Source organism: Macrobrachium nipponense, chromosome 12 (genome assembly GCF_015104395.2).
Source record: "Macrobrachium nipponense isolate FS-2020 chromosome 12, ASM1510439v2, whole genome shotgun sequence".
Taxonomy (NCBI): Eukaryota; Metazoa; Arthropoda; class Malacostraca; order Decapoda; family Palaemonidae; genus Macrobrachium; species Macrobrachium nipponense.
The window spans coordinates 68,521,043-68,544,399 of record NC_087205.1 but is presented as its reverse complement, the minus strand read 5'-3'; the positions used below and the strand labels follow the sequence as shown (position 1 = coordinate 68,544,399).

Here is a 23,357-nt window from a genome sequence, read left to right as displayed (position 1 = left end):
TTGCTACTGCACGGATTTCATGCGTCTTCACTTTCAGCAGCCTAAGAGCATGTTCCTGAGTTTGGGCATGCGTTTCTCGGATCAAACTCCTCAGGAAAAAGGACATTGCATTCTTTGAAAGAGGCCGAGACGGGTCTTTCACCGAGCACCGTTTCTGTCCTAGTCAGGTAGTGTCTGATGGCTCTGACCGGACACAACGTACGTTCCTCATCTTCCGACCCGACTAAGTCCGTTAGGTTCTTTATCTTGAAAGAACGGGGCCAAGGATTCGAAGGATCCTCATTTTTAGTGAGAAAATCTGTTACGTAAGAGCAAACTGCATTGCCCTGGGCGAAACCCACTTCCTTACTCATCGCCTGCAACTCGCTTACTCTTCCCGCTGTGGCTAAGGCGACTAGGAATAGTGTCTCCCTAGTTACGTCCCTCAAGGTTGCAGAATTCAATGGTTCAAATTGGGGGCCGTTGAGCCACCTTAAAACTACATCCAGGTTCCATTCCACTTCTTCAGGCTTGAAAATCTTGGAGGAACTAAAGGATCTGATCAGGTCACTGGTGTCCTGATTTGATGAAATGTTAAGGCCTCTATGCTTGAACACCGATGAAAGCATGGCCCTATATCCTTTAATAGTTGAAGTGGCCAACTTCTTGGTGTCCCTCAAAAATAACAAAAATTCTGCAATTTCTCTTATAGATGTCTCAAAAGAAGAGATGCTATGTCGTCTGCACCATAACCAAAAAACTCTCCACTTGGACTGGTAGAGCTTGGCAGAAGAGCTTCTTCTGCAGCTAGCAATAGCCTCTGACGCCCTTCGCGAAAACCCTTTTGCTCTGACCAGGTTCCTGACAGTCTGAATCCTGTCAGGGCCAGAGCGGACAACCCTTGGTGATATCGGTTGAAATGGGGTTGTCTGAGAAGCGATGGATTTTGTGGAAGTAGTCTGGGAAAATCCACCAGCAGATTGAGAAGGTCCAGGAACCACTCTTTCCAGGGCCAGAATGGTGCCACTAGGGTCATTGTCACATTCTAGTGTGGTTGAAGCTTGTTTAAGACCTCTCTTATCATCCCAAAGGGAGGAAAAGAGTAAACGTTCAGTTCTGTCCATTCTAGCAGCATTGCATCTGTTCTCCACGCTAGTGGTTCTGGAATCGGAGAACAGAAAATGGGAAGGCGATTGTTCCTCGATGTGGCGAACAGATCTATTGATGGTCTTCCCCAAAGCTTCCAGAGGTCCTGACACACTCTCTCATTCAGAGTCCATTCTGTTGGTAACACCTGATTTACCAGACTCAGTTCGTCTGCAAGTACCTTCATTCTCCCTTGCACGAATCTTGGAAAAAGGGTGATCCTCTTCTTGTTCGTCCAGGTGAGGAGATCTTCGGCTATATTGTTGAGAGAGAACGAGTGGGTCCCTTCCTGCTTCCGTACATATGACAATGCTGTGTTGTTGTCCGAGTAGACCGCTACGTTTCTTTTGGTGACTAAGTGGTCGAATGCTTGTAGCCCTAAGAGGATGGCCTTCAATTCCTTCCCATTGATGTGCAAGGTCTTTTCTCGTTCTGTCCACAGACCTGACACTCTCTTGTCTCCTAGGAGGGCTCCCCATCCGCTGTCTGAGGCGTCTGAGAAGAACTGCAGGTCGGGGTTCAACATGACTATGGAGATTCCTTCTTGTAATCTTTCCCTCGAAAGCCACCAACGAAGATCCGTCTTTATCTCTTCCGTCAGGGGGAAAACTAGTGAGTCCAACTGTGTCTTCCGAGACCAATTTGCTTTCAGGAAGAACTGAAGCGGCCTCATGTGTAGGCGTCCTAACCTGACAAAACTCTCCACTGAAGCCAGGGTCCCGAGTAGACTCATCCATTCGAGTGCTGAGCAGGACAGGCGAACCAGAAATTGCTGGACTGTTGACAGGCAGGACTCTATCCTCTTCGGGGAGAGAAAAACCCAAAAAGCTAGAGTCTAGTATCATCCCTAAATAGAGAATCCTCTGAGTTGGAATCAATTGGGACTTCTCCGTGTTTACTATGATACCCAATTGTTGTGTCAATGTAAGTGTCTTCTCCAAGTCCTTCACACACTGACGCCTGGATCTGGCTCTCAGGAGCCAGTCGTCTAAGTAAAAAGCTGTGTTGATCCCCATCAAATGCAGCCACTTTCCCAAAGGAGCGAGAATCTGAGTAAATACTTGAGGGGCGGTTGACAGACCGAAGCAGAGGGCTCTGAACTGGAAGACTCTCTTCTTGAAGACAAATCTCAGGAACTTCCTGGAGTCCTGATGGATGGGGACATGGAAGTATGCATCCTTCATGTCGAGAGATACCATCCAGTCACCCGGTTGGATGGCTGACATTACTGATCGACTGGTTTCCATTCGGAATTTCGTCTTCCGGACGAAAAGGTTCAGAGCGCTAACGTCCAACACAGGTCTCCATCCCCCTAATGCCTTGGGGACTACGAAGAGCCTGTTGTAAAACCCTGGGGAGTTCGTGTCTGTTACTTCCTCTATGGCCTCTTTGTTGATGAGCCCTTCTACTTCTTTGGCTAAAGCCAAAGCTCTTGTTGATCCTATCGAGTATGCTGTCAAACAGACAGGTGTATTGTACAGTGGTGGATCCTGCGTAAAAGGGATCACATATCCCTCTCGAAGCACCTGAATTACCCACTGTTGTGCTCCTCTTCGACTCCATTCCTCCCAGTAGTCGTGGAGTCTTGGCCCCACGGGTGTGTGAAGGACCTTCCGATCATTTCTTTGTCTTAAAGGAAGGTTTCTTGGTAGACTTGGAGGTGGTTCGTAGATTTGTTCTTGGTCTCTGCTGCCACCTCGATTTACCTCCTCGAAAGGGATGTTTTTGTAGAGGAGAAGCTTTGGCTCCTGTCGCTGGAGGTTCCTTAGGGTTTCTCGCTGACTGAAAAAGAAGATCATTGGTGGACTTTTTCTCGAGGTCCGACAGCACATGCTTAATGGTTTCTTCTGGAAACAGGTGAGATTTACTCAGGGGGGAGAACAACAAAGCCGATTTTTGGTTCGTGGTTACTCCTCGAGATGTGAAGGAGCACCACCGTTCTCTCTTCTTTAGTACTCCAATAGTGAATAGGGCGGCCAATTCCCCTGAACCGTCTCTCACTGCCCTGTCTGCACAGGACAACACATTGAGCCAGTCGGCAGAAAAATCCTCATCTAGAGACTGGCAATATTCAATTTTTCTGGCTAATGCTGCAATAGTCCAATCCAGAAAACTGAAGACTTCGATCAACTTGTATAAATTCTTCACCAGGTGATCCAACTCGGATGAAGAGAATAACACTTTCGCAGCCGAGAACGCTGCTCTTCTGTTTGAGTCCACAAGACCGGAGAAGTCTCCTTGGGAGGAGGCAGAAACTCCCAAAGAAGGAACTTCTCCTGTCGCATAAAACCTGTAGGTTTTATTCTGCAGCTTCGATGGAGGAAAAGCGAACGAAGCCTTGCCTGACTCCCTCTTCTTAGCAAGCCACTCTTCTACTTCCTTCAGTGCTTTCTTCGAGGACTGAGAAAGAACTAGTTTCGGTAACCCCGAAGGCGCTGATCTCCTATCCTTCACAAACATCGACGGAGGTGAAGAAGGCGAAGCAGGTTCAAAACAATCCGGATAAGTCTGTAAAAGAAACCTTAACAGACTAGAATAAGCAGAAGAGGACTTCGCATCCTGGTCTTGAGTTTCCTCTTCTGACAGAACGGCCAATACCCCGTCTTCCTCTTCTGTCTGGCTCGTTGTCTTCTTTAAAAAGACCATCAATTCTTGAGGTAAATATTTAAAGGGACCCAAAGCGGAATCCTCTAGCAAGGGTTTGGCCTTCGCATCATCCTTAGGCGAAGACGAAGTCGTGGCTGTCGTACAGCTCTTCTTCGAAAACGAACGACTGGGAGTCGAAACAACACGAGACGTATGAGGCGAACGAGTCGAAGCAGCTCAAGGCGAATGAGGTGCACAAGTCGAAACAGCTCGAGACGTATGAGCCGAACGATTCGAGGCAGCTCGAGGCGAATGAGGCGCACGAGTCGAAATATCTCGAGATGTAAGAGGCGAGCGAGTCGAAGCAGCTCGAGGCGAATGAGGCGAACGAGTCAAAACTGCTATCGATACACAACGAGGTGAGGCAGTTTCTGACTCCATCCGAAGTTATGCTATCCGAAGAGGACTGATGATCTTCCCGAAAAAACTGATCCGGTGCGAAACTGCAAAAAGGTTGTGGACTCCAGTGCTCCTTGGATTTCTTAACAGGCGGCGACATCCCTCTCGTACGCTGGGCATGTCTCTTCAACGGACGTGACACTAAATCACTCCACACTTTTTGCCTCGACACAGGCGACTGCACTTCCCGAGTCAGACGACAACTGCGCGACACTGATAACTACGCCTTTCCAGCGGCGTTTCCTGGACACTCGCGAGTTGACTACGTCAACGGAGTAGGCGACTGACCGTGGGCAAACTCCGCCTGTCTCCCTTCAACCTCCGGTGTGTCTTCTCCCAGGAGCTGGGGAGTATGACAGTGACCTTCGTCTAGGAGAACAGGGTGAACGGACAGCCGCCTCCTCGGACATGACAATGACACTGACACTTGGCCTAACACTGGCCTTTTCACTTGACTTCTCTACGAATGCACGAAACGACATACCCAAATCCATAACGGATTTTGCCAAGAGCTCAAATTTGTTGTCCATCTTGGACTCTAACAAGGAAATGGTGTTGGGATCAGAAACATGGGATACCTGGTCTGGAGTAATTGGTACTGAAGTTGGAGGACTATCAATAGGAGAAATATTCGATTAAAGTGGAGAAGATAGTGACGGTTTGTTTGCCTTTAAAGGCACAGGAGTTGTCTCTACTCTAGTTTTACTACCCGTTCTAAGAGCTGCTTTCCTTTTCCTATCTTTGTCCATCTTATCCAAATGAGCTTGAAAAGTCTTCCAACCTTGTTCATCTAAACTACGGCACTCATCACAAGTTAATTCCTTGCTACAGCACTGACCCCTACATTTAACACATTTGGAGTGCGGATCGTAACATAGTTTAGCTAATCTAGTTTTGCAACCACTGCTGCAAAACCTAACTGAAGAAGAACTAGCATCAGACATCTTCGTAATAAATCATTAATAACTAGGCAGCTAACTGATGAAACAAAAAAGCCAACCAAGAAATTGTACATCACCAAAAAGAAAAAATCCATAATGGCGACGAAAGTCGACTGCACAACAAACAACCGGTGTTACCCCATGGCCATCAGAAAACGAATTGAAGTCTTAAGCTCAGCAGTACCAGGTATTCCCGAAAGTGGGTGGGATCTGTATCACCTACACGAACAATGGCGCTACCGCCACCAGGAATTTGAATTTTCAACTGCCAGGTAAGAAAGTGTACAGCTAATGTAATTGTTTGGTAAGTCACTTATGTGAAATTATATACTCATTTCAAATAATTATTATTATTATTATTAATAGGGCTTAGTTTTTCCAGACCTCTGAATCTCAAATAGACTCTTCTCGGGCTGGTATTTCAAATTATTAAAATTAACTATTATAAATAAAAGAAAAGATTCCCAACCTTCTTTGTTTACAATCATTTTGTCATAACTACCGCCCCGGCCTGACCCCCATTACTGTTACTGTCCGAAAGCCTGCCAAGAACCCACTGTAATCAGTGAACAGCATAATCATCATACATTTCTATTCTTTAACCTCTCTTCAACGACTAAAACCACTATTCCTCAATCTCTCTTTAGCCATGGAGATACCAATAGAAATATAACAGAAGGAGAATTCAAGAAAATATTTGCTAGCTCCAATGAGAGCAGTGCTTTTGAAGGCTTTCAGTAATTTTCTTTTCTTTTCTGCAATTTAAGTAATTTTATATTTTATGATATTTAATTCACTAATGCAAGTTTTTTTTTTTATTAAATGTATCGCATGATTAAGTTTTTGAATTTTACCAAAAGAAAAAATCTATAATTCTTTGTGAATTGTAAGGTGAAGAAAAATGCTGATGAAATACAAATGGCAGCTAACGAAGGATCAGAGGAGTTGTTCGAGAGTTGGTTGGATATTGGTCTAATTGTCTTCAGGAGTGGACGACCGAGTTGTATCTACGTTGAGCAGACTCCGGAGAAGAAAAGGGGGGAGTTCCTGCCTTACAAGTAAACTATTTTCTGCAATACAGAGTCAAGAGGACGTCTGCAATTGCCGCTCTTCTTTTGGGAAGCCACTGCTTCGAGTCACTAAACCGGCCCGCAAGTATTTGAATTACCTCACTGTTCCCCCAGTTCATGTAGTGTAAGATTCTGTCTTTTTATGTAAATAGGAGATACCATTCTGCATTTACCTATGTTAGTAAGCTTGTAAATAAACCTTTGTTGTGTTAGTGTTTCTTTCTATATTTCGTATCCCCAGTTTCAACTGTTGGTGTTGACAACTTTTTTTTTATTATTTCATATCGAACCTGAAGCGGACCTCCCTCAGAGGCCATAACATAGTGTCGACCCTTGGCCAGGATATTTCGACACCGTAACAGTTCCGCCCGACTGGGCGTAAACATTCCACTTTGCTTTAGGCCCAGGAACAGATTGAGGGGTGGCATGAGGTTGGCATAAATGTAAAGGACCTCAGGTTTGTATAGTTAGGAAAAATACTATGGGGGAATTAATGAATTGGTTGCATTTGACAACATTCTCAAGGGTTGCTTGAGAGAGAGAGAGAGAGAGAGAGAGAGAGAGAGAGAGAGAGAGAGAGAGAGAGAGAGAGCAACTGGTTGTTTCGTCTGTGTCTTGTTGGGTTGTTTGCATTTTTTGGAAGCGATAGGAAGGGTCTTGGATGTTTTTCGTATTTCTTATATTGTATTTTTGTATATTTTTACTATTAAGATAGTATGGGGAAGGTTTGTGCCTGTTTTTTTTTTTTTTTTTTTTTTTTTTTTTTTTTTATTTTTTTTTTTTTTTTTGAGAGAGAAAGAGCATGAGAGAGAGAGAGGGTGTGAATGATGAATGAGTAGTTGACAAGTGAACTGCTTGTTTGGTGGGCATGTTGGCTTGTTAATGGCGCAGTCTTGAGCATTCAGTCAGTCAGAAGCAGTCAGTCAAAGAAGGCATTCGGAGTGAGAGGTGGTCAGTCAGTGTAGTCGTCTGTGTTTCACATAAGTTTTGAGTAATCGAGTTCTGTCATGCTTGTGTCCGTCTGTGGTTGTTGAGTTTGTGAGCGATTTGTCGTGACTGATGTTTGTGAGTTGGTGTGCAGTCTTGGCACTTGTTTGTTTGTTTTTTTGTGTTGAATGAGCGGTTTCTTGGTGACAGTGTTGGTGTTGTTGCATTTTGGGTTGCTCCTGGAGTTTTTTTCGACTGCCATACCATGCTGAAAGAACAGCTTCTCGCCCTGACTGTATCCAGTTTCCTGGTGAGTAAATATGTTTGAGTTTTTTTTTTGCATTGCTGAACTAGGTGTCCTGTTGATAATTAAATAACGTAAAGGGGAAAATGTGACTGGGGGGATTTTGTCAGCTAGGATCGATTACCATATTGAATTTTAAAAAGTAGACAAAAATATTTATTGAAATGACATATAAAATATTCCTGTACAAAAATATTCATGCTAATTTATATCTGCAATTCATGAAGTAGCTTACATTTTGTAAGTATTCTAATTTGTTTGCTCAATTCCCATATTTACTAACAAGTATTTTTATTGCCTTAGCTGTTCTCTGATAATTTGCCTTTTTTCTGGAATTGTCGTGTCCAGCTCTGATTCTCAGTATCCTTTTCTCTGCGGTCTTGCTCCAATTTCAAAAACTCCACAAACTTATAAAAGGTTGGGTGGTTATAACCCAATGTTAACTGAAGACTTTGGTGCCACCCTTCTAATGAGTTATTGGTCTTTGGGAGGTCTCCCTGCACCCGATCAAAAGTAGTCCATAACTCAGGTTTAAAAATAGCATCTCTCCTATGGCGTCGGAGGGGACGACTAATCCACATATCCTCAAAATAATTCATTAGCTCTTCCAATTCAGGAGGCAGAACATCTTGCAAAGATTCAAATACCTCACAAATATCACCAGCTGGCACAAAAGCTAAGGCTACCAACATTTCTTTTTCTTCGACGTTCAACATTTCGTTGCAATGGAGTATACTTAGATAGTAAATCCGTGGCTTCATCTGGCAAAGTAACTTGAGTCTCTTGGATTATTCGTCTTGGAACATCATTAGAACTAGCCTGTTCACGAAGATTTGAAACCATTTTCTTCATTGCTGATGCTGCTGGCTGCGGCACATGAGTATGCGTCATAACTTATTTCCATGAACTTCCATTAACATGAATTCGACCTTTGCATGTGTCTTATGTACAATGCCACGACTCCTTTTCATTACAAAGTTTTCTATCTAAACAATAGCAAAATCCATTTAATAGAATGTGATCACAACCTTTCTCTAATAAAATCTGCTCCATGGGGCTTTTTTTTGTTTTTGTTTTAGCTCAGCAAATGTTTGTAAAAAAAACTACACTCCAGAAAAGGAAATACACCCAGTCTGAGTTTAGAGGAATACCAGTAAATATTATTCGCTTGTTGTTATAGCATAAATAACAACCGTAAATTGTACGATGTTTGAAAGTATCAACAATCTTAGATTATTACCAATATTTTTAACTGCAAGTAGTTAGTTTTGTTTTCTGTCGCCAAATCAGAAATAAATTAGTATAATTTTTAGTATCTTATTTCAATAAATATCATATTTTTTTTTTTTCAAAAATAATTTACAAATAAAAACTAATTTGATCAGTTTTCTTAATTTTCCATGCTTTAGCTTATTTCGCCAAATAGTCTTTGTGCTGAAAAGTCCTTGTGCTGAATTGTCTCTAAGCTGAGTTGTTATATGCTGAATTGTTGGTGCTGAATTGCCCTGCATGGAATTGTTGGCCCAAGATGTTTTATAACTTTATTTTCATAATAAAACATAACATGGCAAAGTGAAGAATTTTCTTCCTCAGCGCCGTAGCTGTGGTCAGAATATCCACGGAGGGTATCCAGATGTCACTAGAAAGCCACACTAGTACACGAAATTCCTCAAAATGGCAACACTGGGGAGATCACAAGACTCAGAAGAAACTTTACTTATCTGAAGAGTTGTAGCTGGAGGGGCAGGAGTAGCTGGCTTGAAAAAGTTGGGATAACTTTACAAGAAAAATCTCAAAAGAGCTTCATAAGCTGATGGCGGTTTAGAATCTTCTGTAGCAATCTCTTCCTCTTCCGCAGAAGATAAATTAGACAAATGCCGAAGGAGAAGACAAAATACGAGATGCCGCTGGCGGAATCGGCGCCACCAATGACTCCGGATCAGGTGGAAAAGGGAGCACTGGCGCTAATGGGTGCTCCTGCATAGATATCTCAGGCGCCGAAGGGCGCTCCTGCATCAGCGAGGTATCCGGAGTCTATGCCAGGAAACAGAGACATGGCTCATAGGAACAGCACATACGGGAGCCCTGGTGTCCTAAGCCACTCGTGTTCTGTAACTGGTACAGCTTGAAGGGCCAAAGGTGACACTGGCGCCGAAGCGCACACCAATCTCGGACGGTTATGTCTCGCTACAGGTTGGGAAAAGTCTCCTTCCGGGAAGTTTATCAGAATTATCAGAAGAAAAAGTCTCTGGGCTACCTAGGAACTACAAGAAAGTTTAACCTTCTTTACCTTCTTAAGTGGTACCTGATGGGTATGATTAAAGTCCATTGCAGACCTTTTCAATGGTCTGGAAAAGTCACTATTGTGCCATCAGCGCCATTTCTCCGGGTGGTAACATGTACAAGTGCGACGGAGGGGCCAACTGCCTATGGGCAGACCCCACCAACCTCCCTTGGGCCTCCAGTATGACTTCTCCCACGTGCGGGGGTGTATGTTAGGGACCTTCACCTAGGAGAATCGGCGGGACGGACAGCCAGCTCCTCCACTAACACTATTTTTTTCTTTATTAAGAAGCATATGCACTGACTCACCTAGCTGAGCCATAGAGTTAGCTAACAGCTCAAACTTATGTTCAAACTTTGCGTTGAGACTGGCAATGACACTGGGACCGGAAGCATGGGAGTCGGGAACAGGATTAGGTGAAAAAGAGGAAAGGCCGGGTTTGGGGGACAAAACAGAAATCATAGGCACCTCAGAGGATATTCCTGGCTAGCTAAAGACCTTTCATACCTAGCAGTAGCCTTACGCTTCCTATCTTTTTCTAACTTTGAATCCTAAGAAGATAGAACCCTCCATTGTTTTTCATCCCAGCCTATACACTCATTACAAGTTAAATCAATAGTGCAAACTTGACCCCTACATCTAACACAAACAGAATGGGAATCATACTTTGCTGAAGTTAACCGTGTATTGCAGCCTTTGCTGCAAAAACGTTCACTCGACTTACTAGAGTCAGACATTGCTAGTGAAAATCTCAAAATAACAGACTAAAAGCTCTAACTGGTCAAAGTACTGTTAATTACGCCTGACTAGTTAATAAACGTCGAATGGAAATGACAAAAGAATCAGAGTACTTCCCCAAAGGTACTAGAAATTCTTGGCGAACAACAAAATCCAAACTCAAAGAAAGCTACAGTTCATGACCTTCGTCAGAAGCCGGTAGAAATAAAATTGAGCTTCTTTGCCAAGTTTTTTTTACCTATTCCCCTGATATTGGGTGGGGTACCGACCTATGCCGAAACAAAAGAATCGCTGCCGCGATTTTAAAATTTTAGCTACCGGTACTTACAAATACTTAGCTATGTAATTACTTGGTACGTTACTTAAACAAAAACTATATTTTGTATACATATGAAGAGCTTAATCAGTAATAAAACCTCAACTTATCAACATGTTTGTTCTTGCAAAGAATAAAAAATTTTAAGTTGGCTAGTGATAATTGTAAATAGAAAGCATTCATTTGCTTCACAAACAATCAAACTACTTACTATCAGAACATCCATCAGTGGTTGATATGTTTGGGGATAGCCAGGATGCAATGCCATAAGAGTAAAAACAAGAGTAGCAAGGTGGTTTAAAGTCATTCTAGCGTTATCGGAACACTCTCTCTGAAGCCTCCCAAACACCTCCAATAAAGGCATTATGATCTGAAATATAAAAGACAATACATACTTAATTCTTGTAAACCATTTTTCTTATAAATACACCCATTAGTTTTAATCATTATTATCAATATAGTTTTACCACCACGAAAAGACCTCTCTGATGTGGTGTTTAAAGATCTGCCCTGCTGCCAATTTCACAAAAACAACAACGGACACATTTGTGACAGACTTATGAATGTCTTTGAGCAAATCCTGAGGCTATAATTATAAGATTATACAGGCTTTTAATTTCCAGGTACTTTAATCTTTCCCATTCCACTCTGCTCTCTCTCTCTCTCTCTCTCTCTCTCTCTCTCTCTCTCTCTCTCTCTCTCTCTCTCTCTCTCTCTCTTTCTTACACTTTTTTTTTAACATATGTCCATCTTGACTATTTTGTAAGTAGTTGTAGATGTCAAAGTTACTACACTTCAGTCAGGCCAAAACTTAACTGCCATATCATATTCAAGCAATATTCAGTCATTTTATTCCTTCCCTATGATATTAAGATATCAAGATATTTGTAGCAAGGGGAAACGCCTCCAGGGGAGGCATACCTATAGTACCTTGACCACCGAAAGTTCCCCCCTGGAGAGAATCTAATGGCCTACCCATGGATTTAAAAACACGTGGAGTTGTTTAACCCTTAAACGCCGAAGCGGTTAAAAAAAAAATGTCTCCCGTGTGCCGGAGACGTTTCAGAGTGAGCGCGTAAGCGGAAAAAATATTTTTTTCAAAAAATCACAGCGCGCTTAGTTTTCAAGATTAAGAGTTCAATTTGGCTCCTTTTTTTGTCATTGCCTGAAGTTTAGTATGCAACCATCAGAAATGAAAAAAATTATCATTATCATCTATAAATAATGCGATATATGATAGTGCAAAACCGAAATTTCATATATAATTGTATTCAAATCGCGCTGTGCGAAAAACGGTTAAGTGTAACAAGTTCTTTTTTTTTTTGCTTGTTTTAATTTACACTAAATTGCGATCATTTTGGTATATAACACATTGTAAAACAATAAAAGCAACACAGAGAAAATATTATCACAAAATAAAGCATGAATTCGTAACGCGCGTACGTAAACAAATATTTTTTTCAAAAATTCACCATAAATCTAAATATTGTCCTAGAGACTTCCAATTTCTTTCAAAATGAAGACAAATGATTGAATATTACTATACTGTAAGAATATTAGCTTACAAATGCAGTTTTCGACCATATCTGACGAGTTAAAGTTGACCGAATGTCGAATTTTTTTTATATATATTTTTTTATATGCAATTGTTTCGGAAATAAGAAAAGCTACAACTTTTAAATATTTTTCGTTTTATTCTACATGAAATTGCGCACATTTTCATATATAAAACTCTATGAAATGCCTAATATGAAATGGAGCAAATATTCCGAGAATGGGACTCACGCATTTCGGAGATTTGTGGCGGAGAATCGCGGCGGCGGAGGGAAGGAAAGTTTTTTTTTTTTAAATTCACCATAAATTTAAATATTGTGCTAGAGACTTCGAATTTGTTTCACGATGAAGATAAATGACTGAATATTACTAGACTGTAAGAGTTTTAGCTTACAATTGCGTTTTTCGACCATTCGGTAGAGTCAAATTTTACCGAACGTGGTTTTTTTTTTTTTCTATTATCGTGATTTATATGCAAATATTTCAAAAATGAGAAAAGCTACAACCTTCAAACTATTTTTTGTTGTATTATACATGAAATTGCGCACATTTTCATATATAAAACATTATGTAACGGCCTAATTTTAAAATGGTTGCAAACATTACCACAATCGCAAGTATGATTTTTTCGGAAGAGTTTACCGCGCGGACGTAAAGAAAATGTTATTTTTTTCATAAATTCACCATAAATCGAAATATTGTGCTAGAGACTTCCAATTTGTTGCAAAATGAAGGTAAATCTTGAATATTTTTTAACTAGAATATAAGCGTTTTTTAGCTTACAATTGCGTTTTTTACCATTTCGGTAGGAGTCAAAGTTGACCGAAGGTTGAAAATTTGTCACTTAACATTTTTTTGTTTTATATGAAAATATTTCAAAATTGATAAAAGCTACAACCATGGGTTGTTTTTAGTTGTATTGTGCATGAAATTGCACACATTTTAATATATAAAACTTTATGTAACAGCTAATTTAAAATGGTGCAAACATTACCACAATCGCATGTATGATTTTTTCGGAAGAGTTACCGCGCGGACGTAAGAAAAAGATTTTTTCATAAATTCACCATAAATCGAAATATTGTGCTAGAGACTTCCAATTAGTTGCAAAATTAAGGTAAATGATTGAATATTACTAAATATAAGAGTTTTAGCTTACAATTGCATTTTTCGACCATTTCGGTAGAGTCAAAGTTGACCGAAGGAAGGTTGAAATTTTGGCAATTATCGTTATTTATTATGAGAATATCTCAAAACTGATTAAAAGCTACAATCATGAGTATTTTATTGTTGTATTCTACATAAAAATGCGCACATTTACATATATAATACTCCATGTAACGGCTAATTTAAAATGGACAAAAATTGTCCAAAACAAAGTGACAAAATAATTTCCGAGATGTGTCACAGATACTTTTTAGTGCGGCAAGAAAGAAATTCGCGCTTGCGCGCCTACATAACGATTGTAAACAAATCAACACCTTGATCCGTGAGGAAAGTTTTTTTTTTTAAATTCACCATAAATTTAAATATTGTGCTAGAGACTTCGAATTTGTTTCACGATGAAGATTAAATGACTGAATATTACTAGACTGTAAGAGTTTTAGCTTACAATTGCGTTTTTTTTTCGGACCATTTCGGTAGAGTCAAATTTTACCGAACGTGGTTTTTTTTCTATTTATCGTGATTTATATGCAAATATTTCAAAAATGAGAAAAGCTACAACCTTCAACTATTTTTTGTTGTATATACATGAAATTGCGCACATTTTCATATATAAAACATTATGTAACGGCTAATTTAAAATGGTGCAAACATTACACAATCGCAAGTATGATTTTTTTGGAAGAAGTTACCGCGCGGACGTAAAGAAAATGTTATTTTTTTCATAAATTCACCATAAATCGAAATATTGTGCTAGAGACTTCCAATTAGTTGCAAAATTAAGGTAAATGATTGAATATTACTAAAATATAAGAGTTTTAGCTTACAATTGCGTTTTTCGACCATTTCGGTAGAGTCAAAGTTGACCGAAGGTTGAAATTTTGGCAATTATCGTTATTTATATGAGAATATCTCAAAACTGATTAAAGCTACAATCATGAGTATTTTATTGTTGTATTCTACATAAAAATGCGCACATTTTCATATATAATACTTCATGTAACGGCTAATTTAAAATGGTACAAAAATTATGTCAAAGTGACGAAATAATTTCCGAGATGTGTCACAGATACTTTTTAGTGCGGCAAGAAAGAAATTCGCGCTTGCGCGCCTACATAACGATTGTAAACAAAACAACACCTTGATCCGTGAACTCTCAGCATCCCCCAAGGCGCCTGATTCAAGAGTTTTCGGCTGGTAGTCCTAAAAATATTTTTCCGCAAATTTTTAAAAAAACTTTTGTATGTCAACGTAAAATACGTCCAGTCGGCACCCGAGAGACAAAAAATGTCAACGTAAAATACGTCCAGTCGGCGTTTAAGGGTTAAAATATTGGCAACAGAGCCATCATGAGATGCCATGTTGATAGAAAATCTGATTACATTTCTTGTTCTTGCATAAAAAACTTTATCATTTGTGAACCTACGAAATTGACTTAGAATTCTGCTCTGCCAGATAGCTCATTTCATTTTGGAATGACTATAATAATAATTTGGAAAGAGCATTAAGAGTTGAAGTCAAAAGTTATAAATAAGTACATAATGTGATAGTTAGCAATTGTGCTATGGAGACGAAGCAAAGGTTGATCAACTGTAAGCTCTAACTTTTTTTTATCTTCATATCAGTCTCCAGTCTCTGTCACAGAGATAACAAGAACACCAATGGTTAAAGCAACTGGTTTATACACAAATCAAAATCTCACTAATATAGGTTTGTATACACAAAACACAACATGCAATTACTTATACTAATGCCATATATATAATCAGGAGGAAGGCAATTGACTCCACTTCTCATTACCTGGCAATTAATATCAATCCATGCCTTGATTTGCATTTGTAATCACTCATTGTACCAGAATTGTTTTTTACACATTATAATCCACACAACTGTGATGGAAACTATAAATACAAGCAGTCACTGGATATTGGCGATCTGATTTCACGGCGCTTGTCTAACAGCAAAAATTGGCAATTATTGGCGCCATAATGCACAAATTTCCAGTTATTGGCTCCAATACATAACTAACAAAGGCCCCATTAACCAGTTACCGGCACCATAAGCTCCATAAATCGCAGATTTCTGGTTATCAGCAATTTTTGCTTATCATCAAGCCATCGAAACAGAGCCCCCTCCATCCACAATAACCAGGGCCTGCCCATACTCCTATATACTGGGCCCAAGCTGGATGGTCTACCAAGACCCTGGTGGGGTATTACAATGATTAACCCACAGAAATAAAATCTTCCGAAACACTGACATTTTCATCATAAAAATGACATTTTTATTAATAAAATAGTTTTAATTATACTTACCCAGTAATTATATAGCTAAAATTTCCTCCAAATCGGCAGCTACAATTTTGAAAATTCGCGAGTTGCGCTATTTTTACCAGCTTGGTGACAAGCCCCACCCACTTTTGGGGCTACTAGAGGGGAACAACCAACAAATATGGCCTCAACTTGTTTGCCTATGTTTATGTGAGGGAGGCGGGAGTGCTCCGATCATATAATTACTGGGTAAGTATGTATAATTAAAACTTATAAAAAGTTCATTTCTAATTAAGTAACTTACCCAGTAATTATATACGTACAGCTGATTCCCACATTGACAGGAGTTGGGAAAACATGAACTCATCTATTCCAACACATTAGTAAAGATCATGAAATGAACATAAATAAGAATGCTAGCATTGCAATAATGCCTATTGTTCCTTACCTGATAAATGAGCTGCTTCATAAAGGTACTGCCTCTAGATGGCACAGTGGTAAAGCAGACGGTCACCTACAATATAAAGGGTGTCTTGTAGCAAGGTTGATTCCAATTGCTGACAAGAACAAGGTGCCCCCTGCCCAGTGTGCAGTATATGACAACAAAACAAACAAATGTCACAAAACGCAGCCAAAACTGTATACCACTACCCTGTTAACAAATTAACTGGAGGGTACTCCATTACAGAGTAACCCCAGGCTTCCATAAAATCCACTCCGGTACAGAGTAACCCCAGGCTCCCATAAAATCCAACACCATAATTCAAGGCAAAATAATTAAGGAAGGGATGCTTCCTATACTTCCTCCTTCAACACCAGACCAGCCATCCAAAATGGACCCCAAGGTACTGCAATTATCATTGACAGTTTTAACTTCTTTACGATAATGCGATGCAATGAACGTCTTACACCTCCAGAAGGTCATTTGCAAAATGGAAGAGAGATAAATTGCACTTAAAAGCCCTGGACGTGCCTATGACCCTTATTTCACGAGCTTTCACTTTACACAAATAAAAATTGTCCTCTCCTAGAGAATAATGAGCTTCTGAAATGAGATCCCTAAGGAAGAATGCCAGGGCATTCTTAGACAGAGGCTGTGTGGGATTCCGAACGGAACACCACGAAGACAACAGGCCCCGTATCTTTTCTGTCCTGTGAAGGGAAGGTAAAAATGATATTGTTAGTATACAATAAAGTTTTGTACATACTTACCCGGCAGATATATACTTAGCTATAGTCTCTGACGTCCCGACAGAATTCAAAACTCGCGGCACACGCGACAGGTAGGTCAGGTGACCAGCCCACTCCCGCCGCTGGGTGGCGGGACTAGGAACCATTCCCGTTTTCTAATCAGATTTTTCTCTTCCACCTGTCTCCTGAGGGGAGGCTGGGCGGGCCATTAATCGTATATATCTGCCGGGTAAGTATGTACAAAACTTTATTGTATACTAACAATATCATTTTTGTACATGCAACTTCCCCGGCAGATATATACTTAGCTGATTGACACCCTTGGTGGAGGGCAAGAGACAGTTACATAATAAATATTTATGAATATAAAAACGGGGAAACAACATACGTTGTAGGTATATTAAAAAACAACCTTGGTTCCTACCTGATATGGAAGAAGACTTCATTGATACTGTCTATGAGTCTGCTTGCCACCAGAGTTTCAGAGAGGATGAGACCTGTGACTGATAACCCTTTCGGATCATGCCAATGGGGGCTTACCCGCTTACATGGCAGAGCCTTTTCTTGGATCGTACCAATGGGGGCTGACCCACTTACATGGCAGAACCTTGACCTGTATCATACCAACGGGGGCTAACCCTCTTACATGATAGAGCTTTAGGTAACTAAGACACTACAAGGAGCATAACAACCAATCCCGACCACCTGACCACACTAACATGTTAGAACTACGATTTGAAAGGGGTCAACTCCTGCACCCTCTTTCAATCGACCAAATAAACGCACCAAAAACCATTAAAAACCCTAACATAATAAAAACTAAAAAGGATTGGGAGCAACGAATCCGCAGATAAATAAGCTCCTAGAGTAAAGCATTTATCATACGTCACTTGAATGTCTCTCAAGTAATGAGATGCAAAGACTGAATTGCATCTCCAAAAAGTTGACTCCACGAGAGTCTGTATAGACAAGTTCTTGTGGAATGCTAAAGAGGTAGCGACTGCTCTTACCTCGTGAGCTTTAACTCTAAGGAGGTCCAGTTGTTCTTCTTTACACGCTAAATGGGCTTCCTTGATTACATCTTTGATGAAGAACGCCTGAGCATTTTTTGAGATCTGTCTTTTGGGATCTCTAACTGAGCACCATAAACTATCCTTATTCCCCTTCAGTTTGTTCTTCCTCTCTAAGTAGAACTTAAGGCTTCTAACTGGGCAAAGAGCCCTTTCTTGTTCTGTTCCCACTAGAGACGAAAGTCCTTTTACCTCGAAGGTTCTAGGCCAAGGTTTCGAAGGGTTTTCATTCTTCGCCAGAAACAGTGGTTTGAAGGAACAAAACGCAGAGTCGTTCCTGAAGCCAACATTATGCTCTAAGGCTTGTAGCTCGCTTACCCTTTTTGCTGAGGCTAGCGCGACCAGGAATACCGACTTCCTTGTTAAATCTCTAAACGTAGCCTTACGTGGAGGTTCAAATTTGGGGGTCATCAAGTACTTTAGGACCACATCCAGGTTCCAACTTGGTGCTCTGATGATTTTAGTCTTCGATGTCTCGAAAGATCTAATCAGATCATGCAGATCTTTGTCTTCTGAAATGTTAAGGCCTCTATGCCTGAAGACTGACGAAAGCATACTTTTATAGCCCTTAATCGTAGCGACTGCTAGATTACCTTTTTCCTTCAAGTAAAGGAGGAAATCAGCTATATCTGTCACAGAGGTACTGGAAGAGGATATTTTCTGAGTTCTAACACCATCTGCAAAACACATCCCACTTCGACTGGTAGACTCGAATAGTAGATGGCCTCCTTGCTCTTGCGATAGCTTTCGCAACTTCTCGAGAAAAACCTCTTGTTCTGACAAGTCCTTCGATAGTCTGAAGGCAGTCAGAACGAGAGCGGGCAGGTTTTTGTGATACCTGTCGAAGTGGGGTTGTTTGAGAAGATCGCTCCTGTTTGGGAGAGATCTCGGAAAGTCTACTATCCATCCCAGTACCTCTGTGTACCAGTTTTGCGCTGGCCAGTCTATGAGGGTCAGTTTGGCTCTGCTGCTGACAATTTCTTACCACTTCTGATACGATCTTGAACGGTGGAAAAGCATATCCGTCTATTCCGGACCAATCGAGGAGAAGGCCGTCCACAGCAACCGCCCTTGGGTCGGCGATTGGGGAGCAGTAATTTTCCAGCCTGTTGTTCCAATGGGTGGCAAATAGATCTATATTTTGGTCTCCCCAGAGGTTCCATAGTCTGTTGCATACCTCTTGATGCAAGGTCCATTCTGTAGGCAGTACTTGGTCCTTCCTGCTCAGAAGGTCGGCTCTTACATTTTTCTCTCCTTGAATGAATCTTGTCAGGAGAGTGATCTTTCTCTCTTTTGCCCAAAGCAGTAATTCTTTTGCCTTTTCGTAAAGGGAGAACGAGTGCGTCCCTCCTTGCTTCCTGATGTAAGCTAAGGCTGTTGTATTGTCCGAATTGATCTGCAGGACTGAACCAGAGATCTGAGCCTCGAAGTGTATGAGAGACAGGTGAATCGCTGTCAATTCCTTTAAATTGATGTGCCAGGACACTGTTCTCCCCGCCAGGTGCCTGACACTTCTCTCGTCCCTAGAGTGGCTCCCCACCCGAATCTGAGGCGTCGGATATAACACTAGCCGAGGGTTCGGAACGTGAGGGATACTCCTTCGTTGAGCCTGCACGGATTCATCCACCAAAGAAGGTCCTCCTTTATTTTCTTCGAAATCTGGAAGGAATCGGACAGATTTTGGGACCTCTGATCCCAATGTTCTCTTAGGTAGAACTGTAAAGGCCTAAGGTGAAGCCTTCCTAGAGAAATGAACTGTTCCAACGAGGAAAGGGTCCCCAGAAGACTCATCCATTCCCTCGCGGAACATTGTTCTTTCTCTAGGAAGGTTGCTACTTTTTCCAAGCAGCGGTTCTGTCTTTCCTGTGATGGAAATACAATGAAAAACCCCAGAGAATCCATTCCGAATCCCCAGATAAACAATGTTCTGCTGGGGAATCATCTGGGATTTCTCGAGGTTTACTAACAGTCCCAAGGACTGTGTTAACTTCAATGTCAGATTTAAGTCCTCCAGACATCTGACTCGCGACTGTGCTCGTATCAGCCGCAATCGTGCCTAAGAATAACAAGGATAATCGAATCCGCTTCGAGATGAAGCCAGTGCGCCACATTTTCAATTCAGTCCTGTGAACACTTGAGGGGCTGTTGAGAGTCCGAAGCATAGGGCCCGAAATTGAAAAACTCTTCCTTGAGCCATAAACCTGAGGTATTTCCTGGAAGACGGGTGTATTGGCACGTGGAAATACGCATCCTGCAGGTCCAGGGATACCATTCAGTCCCCTGGACGAAGGGCTGCTAAACCGGAGAATGTCGTCTCCATTGTGAACTTCCTCTTTGCTACGAACACGTTCAGGGCGCTCACGTCCAGAACTGGCCTCCAACCTCCTGAACTTTTCGGAACCAAGAACAGGCGATTGTAAAACCCCTGAGAAGAGAGATCTTTACTTCCTCTATGGCTTCCTTGTAAAGCATCTGCTCCGAACGAGATGTAGAAGGGCTTATTCTTGACAGAGTCCTTGTAATTTGCTGTCAAGTCCCTTGGAGTTGTAGTCAAGGAGGTTTTTTGCCCTGAAGGGGATTAAGTATCCTTTCTTTAGGATGGATAGGGACCAGGCATCGGCACCTTTCTGTGCCCAAGTTTTGTAAAAGTTTAGAAGCCTGGCACCCACTTTTGTCTGGAGGACAGCAGTCTCATTGGTTCTGACGAACGGCCTTCGAGAAGACCTTCCTCTCTTCTCAGATCGTCTACTTCTAAGAGAGGATCTAGGGGCGGACCTTCATTCCCCGAAAGGGCTGCTGGAAGGGAACTTTCTCCTTCTTCGTTACCTGAACAGCAGGTTTAAGCCTTTTAGCCGACTGGGCCAACAGGTCCTGTGTGGCCTTTTCTGATAAGGTCCTCGAAATATCCTTCACGATTTCCTGAGGAAAGAGGTGACTAGAGAGGGGCGCGTACAAAAGGGAGGATCTCTGAAGAGGCGAAACAGATTTCGTTAAGAAGGAGCTAAACACTGCCCTCTTCTTCAAAATACAGGATCCAAAAAGGGATGCAACCTCATTGGAGCCATCCATAACCGCCTTGTCTAGGCAAGTTAACACGCTACCCAACTCTTCCATGCTAACGAAGTCTGGGTCTTGAGACTTCTTGGCTAATGCTCCTAAAAAGCCCAGGTCCATCAAAATTAAAGACTTCAAGAGTCTTGAACAGGCCCTTGATGACGATTGAATCTACCTCACACATCCCCCAACCCGAGCTTTTTGCAGATTGCAGAGAGCGTCGTCTTGACGAATCCACCAGGGCAGAAAAGTCAGCGTCTGAGGATGAGGGAGTCCAGGCCCATCGGCTCCTTGGTGTCATACCACATACCCGGTTTACCCGTCAGCTTGGAAGGAGACAAGCGAATACCGTCTTCCCCGCTTCCTTTCTCGATCTGAGCCAGCTCTCAAGACTCTAAGAGACTTTCTCATAGAAAGAGTAGGGGTCATCCTGACGAAGGAGGGGGACTCGACAGTTTCGTACTGGATAACAAAGACCCTGGAGAAGGGGATCCGACGGGCGTAGAGAGTCTCCAAACACTGCAACAGAAGAGAAGCTAGTCTCTTATAGTCAGAAACTCCTGCATCTTTGGGGATTTCTTCTTCCGAAACTTCTTCCAAAGGAGCTGCAGGAGAAGAGGGCTTCCCAGGAGAAAGATCCTTATGAGGAGAACACATTCTTCCCTTTCCTGGAGTTCGATCCGGAGAAAGAAGCCTCTTTCTCCAAGATCCTATCTGAAGGAGAGTCAAGATCCACTTGTTTGGATATTATCCGAATACTTGCTCCTATCTCCTTCCTGCACGAGTCCTGGAGTTTCTAGTTTCTAGGAGCTTGACAGGAGAGGCGCTTGTGCTGAGGCCTATGGAGCTCCCCTATACTCGGGCTTCTGATCTGCTCCTTGCGCCTGCCAGGAGAGGCACTTGCGTCCTGGATAAGGCCGCCTGTGAGGCGAAGCGCACCTGCGAGGAGAAAGGAGACGAACCCCTTGTTCCTGGCGCCAAGAAGGAGAGGCGCTTGCGTCCTGGTGAGGGCTGCCTGGGAGGCGAAGAGCGCCTGCGAGGAGAAAGGAGAACTCCTTGCTCCTGTCGCAAGTAGAAGAGGCGCTTGCGCCTGGTGAAGGCGCCTAGAAGGCGAATAGCTCCTTTGATCCTGGCGTCAGTAGGAGAGGCGCTTGATCTCTCCTAGACGCCTGGGAGGCGAAGAGCACTGTCAAAATCCTGGTGCCTACTCGGCGAGACTCTTGAGTCCTTAGAAGGATATCTTTAAGATCCCATATTTCTAAAGGCCTCCTGATTTCTGGGCACTTGCCAGAAGGAGAGGGTTGTTCCTTCGAAGATCGTCTGGAGGATGAACGAATGCTCCTACCTTCTTGCAGGAGCTCTGAAATGAGAGGGGCTCTCTTCTTTCCCAGAGCGCTTAGACGAACGGATTCTCTCACGAGAGATCCGCGAATAATCAGACAGAAGGAGGCTCTCAGGCTCCTGGTACTTGTCGGGAGCCTCAAGAAAAACTCCTGGGGGAACTCTTCCTCGAAGGGAGTTTTCGATCAGCGCGCTTAGAAGGAGAGGACATACGATTCAGGTCGTAAGCAACTGAAGAAGGTTTCGCTGGGGACGAAAACCTTTCAGGCGAGGAGCGTCTGCTGGCGCCAGAGCGCCTACTATCTGAGGCTCTCCTAACTGAACTCTTGATGGGAAGAGAAACATCTTTCTTCCGAGAAGAGCCTTCTGAAAGAACTCCTACCAAGGCAGACAACTGCTGCTGGAGTCCTACCAAAACTTCCTTCGTCTTATAAGCAAAACCTTCCGGAGAAGAGTCAGGAGATCTCGGCGCTCTCTTCTTACGAGCAGGATAATACTCCGGAAAAGGTTCCGGACTGGAATGCAAAGTTTCGCTTGCTGGCGGCTTCCAGGCTCTCTTAGAGGCAGAACTCCATCCTCTTCTTGGAGACGAAGAGTCCGAGTCAGAAAAAGCACTTCTGAGGACGCTTTGCAATAGCTGTCCTTGGCAGCCTGGGAAGCGGCTACAGGATCTGCCGAAGGGACGCCTGACCGTTGGGAATACTCTACATCCCCCTTGCGGCTTTCGACATTCCTCCTCCCTTGGTCAAGGGAGTCTGAAAGAGGTCTAGGCCTAGGAGCAATGCGGAGTCGGTCAGACGCCCCCTCCACTTCACTGGGGACACTGCACAAATCACTGCACACGTCACTGCGCTTACCTGTATCCTTCATCGCTTGCAGTTGCGATTTTAAGTTGATTATAGAGGCTCTCATTGCAGCCATTTCCGTAGACGCATCCACAGGTTCGCTGCTGGGGGAAGGGGC

General features: G+C 42.4%; 1 protein-coding gene across 2 annotated transcripts in view; it reads right to left on the bottom strand.

The window, feature by feature from the left end:
- The window catches only part of LOC135224575 (ubiquitin carboxyl-terminal hydrolase 38-like), a 476,208-nt gene that overhangs the window by 245,444 nt on the left and 207,407 nt on the right, over window positions 1-23,357 (bottom strand). For both annotated transcript variants that reach the window (XM_064263709.1, XM_064263710.1), the window contains one exon: window positions 10,962-11,120. In XM_064263709.1, coding sequence (XP_064119779.1) covers window positions 10,962-11,120 — 159 coding nt within the window. The remainder of the gene's footprint in view (window positions 1-10,961; window positions 11,121-23,357) is intronic.